We start from the raw sequence: 13,505 nt of genomic DNA, 5'->3' as shown, positions 1-13,505 counted from the left end.
GCGGGGGGTCCACGGATCTGCGCTGACAGCAGGTGGGGTCCCCTCGGGTGGTGCATGTGCACCGGGCGTAGCCGTAGCTCCGCGCTCTTTGCTTCCTCACCAAGCTCGTGAAGTTCAAATTCAAATTCGGCGATCGGTCTGTGAGGTGAGCTCATCCTCCTGCGGCACGGCACCCCCATTCCCCTCCCCTTCCTCCCCGCTGTCGACGGCCTCACGGCTATATAACCAAGCCAAATCAGAGAGCACCTAGCCGTGGCCACACACACACACACCCACGCGCACGCCATGCCGCCCACCATGCTCGCGCCGGTGCCCACGAGGCCGCGCTCCCACCCCTTCCGCCGCCGGAGGGACGCGGCGGCTCCGCTCCCAGCCCAGATCGCGGCGGCGATGGCGGCGGGGAAGCGGCCCGCGGAGTCCTCCACATCGGCCTCCTCCTCCTTCCGCAGCGAGGTCGTCTCCACCACCACCGCCACCTCCTCCGCCGCCGCCCTCGCCGCGGCGCAGCGCCCGGAGAAGAGGCCGAGGCGCGAGGACTCGGGCGACGCGCGGCCCGCCGCCTCCGAGTGCTCGGAGGTCATCGGCGGCGCCACGGCGCGCCCCGCGGAGGTCGAGGCCTCCGAGTCGTCGTGCCTCCGCTCCGTCCTCCATCCCGACCTCGCCTGCCCCGAGCTGCTCGCCGACGACGCCGAGGCGACGGAGTACTCTTCGGCCTGCGACGAGCTCACGCAGTCCGACGCGGAGGAGGAGGTGCTCAGCGCTCCCAGCCCCTGCACCGACTACTCCCTCAGCCCCCTGCTCGACACCTCCTCTTCCTCCTCCTCCGAGGACGACGACGACGACGACGACGACGCCCCTTCCTACACCTTCTCCCTCTTCATCGACTACGCCAAGCAGTTCGTCCCCTGTGTGCAGCACAAGGCGCACGCCGTCGCCGACGCCGTCCCCATCCCAGAGGTGAGCCGGTTCCACGCAGTTCCTCTTAAAATCTGTTTGAAATTGGGTCTCTCTGCGAGAGTCAGTGCGGTGTTTGATCTGATTTGTTGGTTTCGTTGGAATGTTTGTGTCAGTGGAAGCAGTTGGATGACTTGGAGGACGAGGAGAGCTACGAGCAGTTCCGGCGGCGCGAACGGCGGGGAGTGGTGGCGTGCGACTACACAGAGGTGTACGCCTCCATGTCAGGCAACTCTGGCCGTCACGTCGTGGAGCAGCGTTCTGTCATGGTCAACTGGATCATCGAGGTCAGTGTACACCACCACTGTACTCTGCATTCTACATGTATACCGCGATTCCACTTTAGTTCAATTCCAATTTGTGGTACAAGCTCGCCTTACAGATTTACAGTCATGAGTTGGTATTGTGCTGGTAATTTACGTGACACTGTACTGCAGATTCAGTGTTGGTTTAGTTCTCTGAATGATATCTGTTCTAAAAGCACTGTGGTTGTGTGGCTTACCTCTAGTTTGTTTATGTGTTCGGCGTGCTGAGGCAGCAGATCCAGCTATGCATTTTCTTAAATTTTGCAGGGGATAGTTGTCTACTGTCGAAGATGTTATTGTTTTTTTTAGAGAAAAAGGGCCTAGCCCCGGCTCCATTGAATCATCAATGAAACCCAGCAAGTCAGGGTCATGTAACAAGTGTTATTACAACGCTTAAAAGGAAAAGCAACAACATGCCAGGGGGAATAACACCCCCCTTGGCGGGAGAAACAATCTGATTAGTAGATTGCTCACAGACATTGTTTGTTGAGCAGAGTGATCCTGTGTTATTGTTTTTTTAAACTGTTTTGACAGTGCGAGCACTTGAATTGCGTGTCTCGCCATTAATTTTGAGGAGGTGTTTATTTTGACATTTTGACAGTAAGAGTTTGAAAAAGGAAAATACCTCATTCAGTGTTTGCAATTTGATTGGCTTATGGTCTTCATGTCTAGGAGGCACATTATAGCAATCAGGATACCAGCATCATTTCTGTGTAGATATGCAACTCTTGAGTACATTGTCCGTATGTGCCCCTTTTATACCATTACATTCAAATCTAAGCTTCTGTGTGCACTTGATATTTGCATTGAGAACTTCTGAGAATACTGTCGGCACCGTGTTTTCACCTGAAGATTTTGATACGCAACTAGATATTAAAATGGTAATAAAATGATGAGATCCTTGTAGATAATACTATGAGGATTTGACTGTTCTCAGATAAAAATGTATCTGCGACTTGCAAATAATATCTGTTTCCCATGAATTTTGTAGCATGGGCATGTGACAGAGCTGCAGCCAGAGACATTGTTCCTGGGAATTGGACTGATGGACCGCTTCTTGACACGTGGATACCTAAAGGGCTCTAGGAATGTGCAGTTGCTGGGCATTGCCTGCATCACCCTAGCCACCCGCATTGAAGAGAACCAGCCATACAATAGGTATTGAGCTCCCTTGTGCTACATGTTCATTCTGATTCAGTAAAATGTGTGCATAATATATTTTCTTATTCCCCCCTTTCAGTATGAGTACTTCTGCAGGTTGGTAGTAAGATAGGATTGTCTTGGTTGAACGTTTGTACCATATTTGGCATATTATACATTGCTAACTGAAATAATGCTTCAAGCATCCCTGCAACAAAAGAAGCTTCAAATAAATGCGTCCTTTTAATTCAAGTCCCAAGTTTCAGCGTAGTTTCCTATTCTTCCCTCAGATGGTTGTAGTACAATACTGTTAAATCCTAACTAAGCTCTTGTATGATGCGTTTTCTTCTCTATTTGCCAGAGCTCATTACAGTTTAACTTAGTTGAGCATTTGATAGACCTTAGCAACTACAGTAGCAAGTGGTCAGGGGATACCTTGATTTTATTGAAAGCTGCCATTGGTTGATCCCGTGGCAAAATCATACAAACATGTGATAATAGCTCATATACAGTGGCTACTTTTCTCATTAAAGGCTTATCGCTGCATGCTAGTACTTCACAATTTGTCACATATCTACTTACATTAGGAAATGTTGATGAGCTGGGCATTTTAGAAATTAACTTTCCTAATTCATTCACCTGCAATCAGGTAGCTCTCACCGACCACTTGAGCATAGTAGTTAGCATCTTGGATTTGGAACCTAAAAAATATGTTCATAGTTATATATCCATTGTAGTGAACTGAAGCATTGTACAGGTGATTCTGTATCCATTATGACTTGCGTAGACAGTCCTTTGCCAGAGTTTCATATATTTTTTCCCATGTAAACCTATTATGCATCAACTTTCTGGTTGCACATGCTTACATAACGTTGCAAGAGAACCCCTTTCATCTAAAAATAATAATGTTGCAAGAGAAAGCAGAGCCCCTTTTGTGGTTTTGTTGAAGTTTTTGAGCCTGAATACAGGTGAGTATTTTCTTATTCTTGACCACGTCTGAAGAAAAAATAAATATGCCGCGCACGGTACTATGCAGAAACAATAGGGTACTTTAGAACAGCATGACATATTCTTCTTGACCAGTCCACCTATTTACATTGCACTGCAGTATCATTGTTGAACTTCTGAATTAATTATCTCTGGGATCACCATTTGTTCCTTCATCTTTGTCTCTACTCAGGGCAATGTAATCTCACTGTGTGTGTCATCTCTTTCAGCATCATGCAGAAGTCTTTCATGGTGGGGATCAACCTTTACAGCCGGAGCGAGGTCGTGGCCATGGAGTGGCTGGTTCAGGAGGTCCTCGACTTCCAATGCTTCGTCACGACAGTCCACAATTTTCTCTGGTACTACACGTTTCCTGCATTCTCGTCTGTGCCGAGCCGAGCAAAACTGAACGAGAAGCCAACACTGGCAGTTCACTTTTCTGTTTCCTAATTCTGCAGGTTCTATCTGAAGGCGGCAAAAGCAGACGACAAGGTGGAGGATCTGGCCAAGCACCTGGCCCTGCTCACACTTCTGGACCATAAGCACCTCGCCTACTGGCCCTCGACCGTGGCAGCCTCGGTGGTGGCCCTTGCCTGCCTTGCCACTGACAGGGAGTCCTCGTGCCATCGGGTAATGGAGGTAAATGCTCTCAACTCCACCATCAAAGCTATGCATTTCTCGTATGTCTTCTGTCGTCAGAGAAGACTAGAAACGCCTGACCGCTTTGCCCTTAATGTGATGCAGACTCACTCGAGGACCAAGGACGACGATCTGCCTGAATGTTTAATGGTTCGATCCCTCTTCCCTCGCATTCTTTGTTATTGGTACCATGAACTGAACTGTGCTCTTGACAGTGTGCATAGACTTACGTAGCTGAACTTTTTGTGCTGCCACGGCGACTAACATTCCTTCTGCTGTGCAATCTTTTCATGCAGAGTCTGGAGTGGCTGATAAACTATGCTTCGTAGTACCCGGGGCTCACAGGTTGAGCATTCTATCTAATCTTCTGCTGATCGACAGTACAGCGTAGCACAGCCATTTAGCAACAACGGGAGAGTGTACATGCCATTAGTTTGCACAGCGGGATAAAATAAATGAGGACACGGCAACATGTTTATCGCTGTAAAGGGGCAGATCGTGACTGCAGAATTTCGTACTGAGGTGGTAAGTATAGCCTATAGGGAGAGCTGTTGTGGTCATGTGTCTTTTGCATCGTCAGCTAGCTCTTTGTGGTCAATTAAGGTTGGGTGTTGTTGTATTCCCCGACTGCCTTTTTCCTTTTTGGGTCAGTGAATATTGTTTAAAATGGATCTACGGCTCAGTAAAAATGGTCTTGTTTACTGTCAGTGTATAAATGTGTCAGCACTAGTGCTCTGTTGCCGACAAAAGGCGCATTAGGGAGCAGACAGGAGAAGAAGGGGACAGATACTAAGTGGCAGGCCGGAAGTTAACTCAAACGTTTGGGCCGTTGGCCCATCTCGTAGGGCAAGAGGACCCCCATGTAATAGAGTGCGTTAAATACCCAGTAGCTGAGCCGGAGAAGGCAGCGAATTGTAATTTGATCTCGATCCCCTCTCAGACTCTCCCTTCTTCCTTCTTCCCCAAGCTGTACCTCTCTTCTCCCAATCCCCATTCCAATCTCTATGAAAGTACTATGTATCCTTGAATTCGTTCAATAGATCGTGAGCAGAGGGTTTTGTACATCACAATTGGCATCAGATTTAGGTCGATCGGCTGCGGGATCGGGCTCGGCGGTGGTCGGGTTGGGTTCTCTAGTAAAATCCCCGTCTGTTGGCTGGGTCTGCGGCAGCGGAGGGTGGTCGCAGTTCTTCGGCGGCACGGGCGGTGTCTTCGTCGGCGGCGGTGAACTATTCGGCGGCGGATCGAGGGTAGCTCACGGTTGCACTCAGATCCTCTGGGTGTGTGAAATTTCGGTGGGCTACTCGGTTGGCGCTGCACGGCGGGGTTCGGAGTCAGTTGCAGAGGAAGGGGTTAGCGGCTGCTGTAAAACTCCCTGGTACTCGCTGATTCCTGGTAGGCGGTGAAGCTGGCGACTACGGCGCCCCCAAAGCCGAATCAGCAGACACGTCTCGTGGTGGATGCCATGGAGACCATCGAGGAGCGGGTGGGAGAACAGCTGCAGCTTCTGCAAACGGTGGGCGACAAGTTGGGTAAGCTAGATGATCTATTTAGTCACTTGGATTCCCTTGATCAGCAGTTCACGGCACAGGCAGCGCAGATGCATATTGTTCAGAACAATGTCAGTCTCATGATGAAGTCGATTGGGGAAATTAGACAGGAGCAGGCAGCAGCTGCTCGTGAGTCAGGACCAAAGCAATCTCCTCCGAGCACGTCCACCAGCGATGGCATTTTGGGTACGCCACCGCAGCATAGGCAGCCGACCGTTCCACCACCTGTGTTTGTGAGTCAGGCTGGGCATTCTGCAACAGAGCATTTTGGGACCGAAGTTCAGTCGAAGAAACCATGGATGCCCAAAATGGATTTTCCCCATTTCAAGGGAGAGGATGTTCGTATCTGGCTAGATGGATGTGAGGCCTACTTCTCACTGTATACTATCCCTGAAGAATTCAAGATCACATCAGCAACGCTGCACCTGTCTGGTGATGCAGTAAATTGGTTCCATGCATACAAGGCTCTGCATCAGTGGCCGTGCTGGAATGAGTTTAGGATGGTAGTTATGCAGGAGTTTGATGTGAATGTTCATCGCACAAAGATGAGAGCTCTATTGTTACTTAAACAGACCAGATCAGTGGCTGAGTACAAACGGGAGTTCACCCAACTAGTGTATCAACTTTTGTTGTATGAACCGACAGCGAGTGACACATTTTTGGTGATGAGGTTCACTCTGGGCCTCAAGGAAGAACTCCGGGCTGCTGTTGTTATGCAGCTACCCATTACTGTTAGTGAAGCAACTCCATATGCATTGATCCAGGAAGAGATAGTACAGCGTGCTCGCTCCAACAGAAGTTTTACTACCAGAACTGCCTTCTTCAAGCCGGACACACGCCCAAGCACTCCACCTGCTGCAGAGCTATGGAAAGCAAGGAAGTTGAAGGAGTATAGGCGCACTAATGGCCTGTGTTTCAGTTGCGGGGACAAATACACACCTGGTCATACTTGTGTGAAACCACCCACTCCTACTGCAGTCATGGCCATGACTAGTGCAGCTGAAGCCATTTTGTCAGATTATATACTTGATGCAGTAGAAGAACAAGAAACTGCTTTGCAAGAAATGCACTTGTCTGTCAATGCCTTGTCTGGAGCTGATCACCCTAGAACCATTCGCTTGTGAGCTCTTATTGGCAATCAAGTGGTACTTATTCTCCTAGACTCAGGTAGTACTCACAGTTTCATGGATACAGCGCTGCTACCCAGAATTCAAGTGACACCACAACAACTGTCCAAAGAAATCTTTGTAACAGTGGCCAATGGAGAGAAACTGTTGTGTAATTCTGAAGTGCCCCAGCTCAACTGGTGGATCCAGGGACACACATTTGAGTATGATTTTAAAGTTCCTGATTTGGGAGGTTATGATCTCATTTTGGGCATGGACTAGTTGGAAGCTCAAGGGGAAATGACATGTCACTAGAGAAACAAATGGATCCAGTTCAGTCACAAGGATAGTCTGGTTAAGCTGCAAGGAATTCTTCCGCAGTCTGCAGAGGACATCAAGGAGGTCACTCTAGAACAAACTATGAAATGGCACAAAGGCAATGATATTTGGGCAGTGGCACTGATACAACCAATATGTGATAAAAAGCCTGACCCTGTTCCTGATCCAGTACAACCCTTGTTACGGGAGTTTGCAGATGTCTTCAAAGAACCTACTGAGCTACCACCCTCTCGAACTTTGAACCATGCAATACACTTGTTACCAGGGGTCGCTCCTGTCAACTCCAAACCTTACACATACTCACCACTGCAGAAAGATGAGATTGAAAGGCAAGTTGCAGAAAATGCTTAAAGCTGGTACTATCATTCCCAGTCTCAGCTCTTTTGCTTCTCCTGTCCTATTGGTAAAAAAGAAAGATGGATCTTGGAGATTTTGTGCAGATTATAGGAAGCTAAATTCCATCACTGTGAAGAGCAAGTTCCCAATGCCAGTGGTAGATGAGCTTTTGGATGAGCTTAGTGGCACTAAGTGGTTCTCCAAGTTAGATCTCAGGTCAGGATATCATCAAATTAGAATGTTACCAGAGGATGAACACAAAACAGCTTTCAAAACTCACAGTGGACAGTATCATTTTAGGGTGATGCCCTTTGGTCTTACTAATGCCCCCTCCACTTTTCAATGCATCATGAATTGGATTTTTGCTGCTTACAACAGAAAATTTGTTCTTGTCTTCATGGATGATATCTTAATCTTTAGTGAGACCCTGGAAGAACATTTGGAACATCTCAGAATAGTGTTTCAAACCTTAAGAGAGCATCATTTCTTTGCTAAGAGTACCAAATGCACTTTTGCACAACAATAGTTGGAATATCTAGGGCATATCATTTCGGACAAAGGGGTTCAGACAGATCCTGAGAAAACTTTGGCTATGGCCAAGTGGCCTACTCCTCAGAACATGACTGAATTAAGAGGGTTTTGGGGGCTCACGGGTTATTACAAGAAGTTTGTGCAAGGATATGGTATAATTGCTAAACCACTCACTCAACTACTGAAGAAACAAGCCTTTGCTTGGTCCTCAGAGGCCCAGGAAGCTTTTGAGAAACTCAATGCAGCGATGATGACTACTCTTGTATTAGTGTTGCCTGACTTTGACCAGCCGTTCGGCATTGAAACAGATGCATGTGCTACAGGAATTGGTGCTGTGCTCACTCAAGGAGGACACCCTGTTGCCTTTTATAGCAAAGCTTTGGGCATCAAAAATCAATCTCTGTCCATATACGAAAAGGAGTTTTTGGCAATTATGATGGCTGTAGAAAAATGGAGAGCATATCTACAACGAGGTCCTTTTATTATCAAAACGGATCATCAAAGTCTGTGTCAGTTGGAAGACCAACTCCTTACAACTGATGTTCAGAAAAAAGCCATGACCAAGTTAGTGGGGCTGCAATTTTAGTTTCAATACAAAAAAGGCAGTGAGAACTTAGCCGTCGATGCCTTATCCAGAGTATGGCACTTACTGGCAGTGACCACTACTTCCACCAGTAGACATGCGTGGCTACAAGAAGTACTTAATTCATATGAGGTGGACCCAGATGCTCAAATGCTGCTTCATAAACTAGCTATTTTTGCTGCTGATACATCAGAGTACTCTCTGGAGAAAGGTGTGATCAAGCATCAAGGCAGAATATGGATTGGAGCAAATCAAGCATTGAGAACAAAACTCATTTCTGCCTTTCATGCAAGTGTTGTGGGGGGACACTCTGGCATCCAGGCTACATATCAAAGAGTTAGGAAACTGTTTGTGTGGACTGGGCTGAAACAAGATATCATTGATTTTGTTCATCAATGTGTTGTGTGTCAACAAGCAAAGCATGAACATGTGAAATCTCCCGGATTACTTCAACCACTTCTTGTACCTGACGGACCTTGGCAAGAGATCACCATGGACTTCATCGAAGCTCTACCAAAATCTGAGGGCTATAAAGTGATCTTAGTGGTGGTTGATAGACTAACCAAGTACGCTCACTTTATCCCCTTGAAACACCCTTTCTCTGCTCCAGTGGTAGCGAAAGCATTTCTACATACTGTGGTTAAATTGCATGGACCACCCCATACTATAGTTTCAGATAGGGACAAGATCTTTACCAGTCACTTTTGGAAGGATTTGTTCAAGATTTGGGATACTAAATTGCTCATGAGTACTGCCTATCATCCTCAAACAGATGGGCAGAGTGAAAGAGTGAATCAGTGTTTGGAGATGTTTCTCAGATGTGCAGTACATGATACTCCAACAAAATGGCATTCATGGTTACCCTTAGCAGAATTCTGGTACAATACTAATTTTCATTCTGCTTTGGAGTGCTCCCCTTTTAAAGCTCTCTATGGATATGAACCTACTTATGGAGTGTTTCCCTCTTTGCTTACCTCTGATAATGTTGAAGTGGAACAATGGCTTAAGGAACACCAGGCACATACATCTCTGCTGAAGGCGCACTTACTTAAAGCCCGGACGAAGATGAAACACTATGCATATCAGAACAGATCACCCAGGATGTTTTCGGTGGGAGACTCGGTGTATTTGAAGCTCCAGCCATATGCTCAACACACTGTAGTCAACCGACCATGTGCAAAATTAGCATACAAGTTCTATGGGCCTTTTGAAGTTTTGGAACAGATTGGACCGGCTGCTTACAAACTTCAGCTACCTATAGCAGCCCAGATCCCCCCCGTGTTTCACGTCTCTCAACTCAAAGAATTTGTACCAGATCATACACCGGTCTTTTCCACTGTGCCTGCCCCAGTTGATTTTTCCAGTATGGATGTGCAGCCAGGTATGATCTTCGACAGGAAATTAGTCAAAAAAGGTGACCGTGCATTGTTGCAGGTTTTGGTACAGTGGACAGGACTTCCAGCCAAGGCAGCCACCTGGGAGGATTATGATACAATCAAGCTTCGCTACCCTACTGCTCCAGCCTGGGGTCAGGCTGAATCTCAAGAGGGCGGCACTGTCAGCACTAATGCTCTGTTGCTGATGAAAGGCGCATTAGGGAGCAGACAGGAGAAGAAGGGGACATATACTAAGTGGCAGGCCAGAAGTTAACTCAAACGTTTGGGCCATTGGCCCATCTCGTAGGGCAAGAGGACCCCATGTAATAGAGTGCATTAAATACCCAGTAGTTGAGCCAGAGAAGGCAGTGAATTGTAATTGGATCTCGATCCCCTCTTAGACTCTCCCTTCTTCCTTCTTCCCCAAGCTGTACCTCTCTTCTCCCAATCCCCATTCCAACCTCTACGAAAGTACTATGTATCCTTGAATTCGTTCAATAGATCGTGAGCAGCGGGTTCTGTACATCACAAAATGGTACTTTTTTGCCCGGTTATGGTTGTCATTATGACTCTTGAGAACCGAAGGTCTCGGATTTTAGATTTTGGGATGAACGGGATGATACCCTCAAGCAGATGTGTATGTCTTAAGATGGATAAGGAGATGTGCTTGTCCTGAAGATCGCCGAGACAAAGAAAATGCCCAGTTTGACCAATATTTTTTTTCTAAACGGAGGCAAAAGTTTTACCTCATAAATTAATTAAGAAAAAAAGAATTGCCCAGTTGATTTAAGGAAAATCGGGCGAAAACCTACACAGACGAAGCACGAGCTAACTACTCACATGACAAGAAAACCCCACAACCGCATAGTCGGTCCTTGTCAAACTCTCTGAATGCACAACATCCACAAACCCCGACATTGTTACTTCGCCAAGTGAATCCCGACAAGAACACCTCGACATAAGACACCATGCACCTCCCAATCCAAGTGGAAAGGCCAAGAGACCGAAGATCATCCATCAAGCAACCAGAGACGCCTTGCCTATAACACCACTCTTGCTTTTGCCCACCTTCTTTTGTTTGCCCCTTATTGGTGTCCCCATCAGGAGGCAAGCAATTGACCTGCCCAAACTAGGTCTAGCAACCTCCACGCTAGCGAGCAAGTCACAAAGTTCCTTCGCGAAGAGAGCATCTGGATTTGGAGTAGGTGCCAACACACTTGGCTCAATGGCCATGCCACTCGCAGGAATCACCTGCTCGATGTCGTAGATGAGGGAAGGGCAGCAACATCTGAAACTCCACGCTCCATGGCTAACACCTGACGCCCAATGGACTTAGGCGAGTGAGAGATCGCACCGTCCAAATCACTACCCTCCTCCGCATCAACTATCTGGATCGACTCCTGGGGTGATGCCGGTGGAAAAGCCACACTCGAGATCTCAGGAGGGTCTACCTGCAGTTGCTCGACGCACAAAGGCAGAACCGGTCCCCCACACAACTCCCAAAGCTCGGGCATGATCTGTAGCATTGGAGTCACAACAACATCATTGTCAAGTCCCTCAGAGGCTAACGACGGTGAGCTGGCCCTAGCACGAGGGGAGAAACGACCATGAAGCTCGTCTCCCCTCTCAACCTTGAAGCTGCCATTGGGCACAACCAAAGGGTGCAACACATGAGTAGTCTGCAACACATGCGACGTCAAGGAGAGCCCACCCAGGCCTCAACTCACTCCATGAAGCTCTCCATCCGCAACATCCAACCTTTCATTGAGTCAACAGCGTCACGCAGTGGCTGGACCATTTTCTCAAGCTGAAAGGAAGCCATACCAAGGAGCTCAGAGCGTAGCAGCTCGGCCTGCTTCTCCAAAGCGGGCCGCATCGAGATATCCGTCGGGGCCATGGAGCCAGCAGGAGCAGAAACGATCTATGCCCAAGAATCACGACAAAATGTCTACGACAGGGGTGGGGCTTCTTTCTGGACCTTGTAAGGAGATGGAGCTTGTTGGTGTCCGACAGGGAGGCGGGGCAATGATGAAACAGTAGGTCTCCCCAAGAAGCTGAGGGGACGCCAGGCATTGCGGCACTCATGCGCCTGATACAAATTATGCAAAAGAGAGTCAATCCTCGTTCGGTTTTGGGACACCGAGCTGAATGGACATTCCAGCTCATTTCCACCACCTGAACCAGCCATGATGGCAAATGCCTGTGGCGTCGTCATGGCATTAGTACGCCGCCAAAAACTTCATCGAGCAACCATGGCAAGGATATTCACATCATTTGCCATTGTCACCGGCGCTAACACCACGCGCCACCTCCACAAAGCCACACCATAGTAGAGAATCGCTGTTGCCCACCACTACACACAGTCTCCATGCCGCAACCACCCAAATCAGGGCAACAAAGAGACAAAGAAGCAACAATGGCAACACTACGGGTCCCTCCAGCCAAAACCATCTCCAAAATGATGCCGAACCACAGCGTTGGGAGCGCCATGATGAACTAAACATGGAGAGAAAGGAGGAGGAGGCATTGTGCTTAGAGATCACAACAATGGCTTTCTGGCAGCTGTCTGTCATCACTTTCCAAATGTTGTTGATCCTAAAGCTTCGAAGATACTAGCTTGCAGAAGCGGTTCGCATGTGGCAATGGAGATAAGTGCAACAAGAGTTCACGTGGAGCTTGATGCTCAAGGTGTGGTAAACATGCTACAACAATTGAGAAAGAATCTCTCCGCTGCAGGTCCGTGGGTACAAGAGATCAAGTCTCTTCTTGGGACATTTGCTGAGAGCAGATTTCGTGGGTTCGGCGAAGTGCTAATATTGCCGCGCATAAGTTAGCTAAAGTAAGGGTAGGTGATGAGTTGTGTAAGTTTTGGTTGGGGGTTTCCCCAGACTTTGTTCTTGATGTTATATCGGATGACATTCCGAGGTTTGAAGTTTAAATAAAGCGGCAACTTTTACCCTAAAAAAAAGAGGGTACCCGACACATATGACATCATCGTCCGTCATAGGAAATTCGAACCGGTGGTTTCCCTTGGAGCAATGGGGGCCAGAAACTACAGAGGAGGAAAATTTAGCGAGATGAGAGCTATTCTCAAGTGAGATATAGCTCCCGTGAAAAAAATGTACGGTGAATCCTTTTAGCATATGCTGACCTTTTTTATGGAGTATATACAATGAACTATTTTTAGTATGTTGAACATTTTTTAATATACATGATTTTTTTTAACACGAACTTGAAAATAAAATAAAATCATCTAGTAAGAGGCGGTTTATGGAGAAAGAAAAGAAAAATCTTGAGCTCGCCAGATTGGGCCTGCCCATTTTACGCTCACTTCAGGCTTCTCGTTCGGACGCTTCCAGTTCCGCTTCGCCTTGCCTTCTGCGCCGCCGCGCCGGACCAACCTCGCTCCGTCGTCCAAACCAGATGCCCCCGCGCTTAACCCTCCTCCGCCGCCTCTCTACCCACGGCGACCCCAACCTCGCCACCCTCCTCGCCGTCCTCCGCTCGCCGGAGGCCTCGTCCACGCCGCTCCCGCGCGCCCTCTCCCGCGCCTTCCCGTCCCCGTCGGACGCGTTCCCCCTCCACACGCTCCCCGACCTCCTCCCGCGCCTCCCCTCCCCGCTCCTCTCCCTCCGGTTCCTCCTCTGGCGCCTGCCCCC

The 13,505-nt window shown here is 48.2% G+C and overlaps 1 protein-coding gene and 1 pseudogene across 2 annotated transcripts; both read left to right on the top strand.

The window, feature by feature from the left end:
- Positions 1-285: 285 nt before the first annotated feature.
- LOC119288675 (cyclin-SDS-like) lies at positions 286-5,013 on the top strand. 2 transcript variants are annotated; one of them, XM_037568251.1, is made up of 7 exons: positions 286-957; positions 1,071-1,241; positions 2,251-2,417; positions 3,617-3,745; positions 3,845-4,025; positions 4,131-4,175; positions 4,322-5,013. In XM_037568251.1, exons 1-7 carry the CDS (start codon positions 286-288, stop codon positions 4,352-4,354), a joined length of 1,398 nt encoding a protein of 465 aa, XP_037424148.1. In that variant the 3' UTR covers positions 4,355-5,013. The 2 variants fall into 2 exon arrangements, with proteins under 2 accessions (XP_037424148.1, XP_037424146.1); XM_037568249.1 differs by lacking the exon at positions 4,322-5,013 and having other exon boundaries at positions 4,131-4,314.
- An 8,191-nt stretch (positions 5,014-13,204) lies between these two features.
- Positions 13,205-13,505, top strand: part of LOC119284991 — a 6,001-nt pseudogene continuing 5,700 nt past the window's right edge.

Source organism: Triticum dicoccoides, chromosome 4A, assembly GCF_002162155.2.
Source record: "Triticum dicoccoides isolate Atlit2015 ecotype Zavitan chromosome 4A, WEW_v2.0, whole genome shotgun sequence".
In the NCBI taxonomy this organism is placed as follows: Eukaryota; Viridiplantae; Streptophyta; class Magnoliopsida; order Poales; family Poaceae; genus Triticum; species Triticum dicoccoides.
Note: the sequence above shows the minus strand (reverse complement) of the source record. Positions and strands in the feature narration are given on the sequence as shown.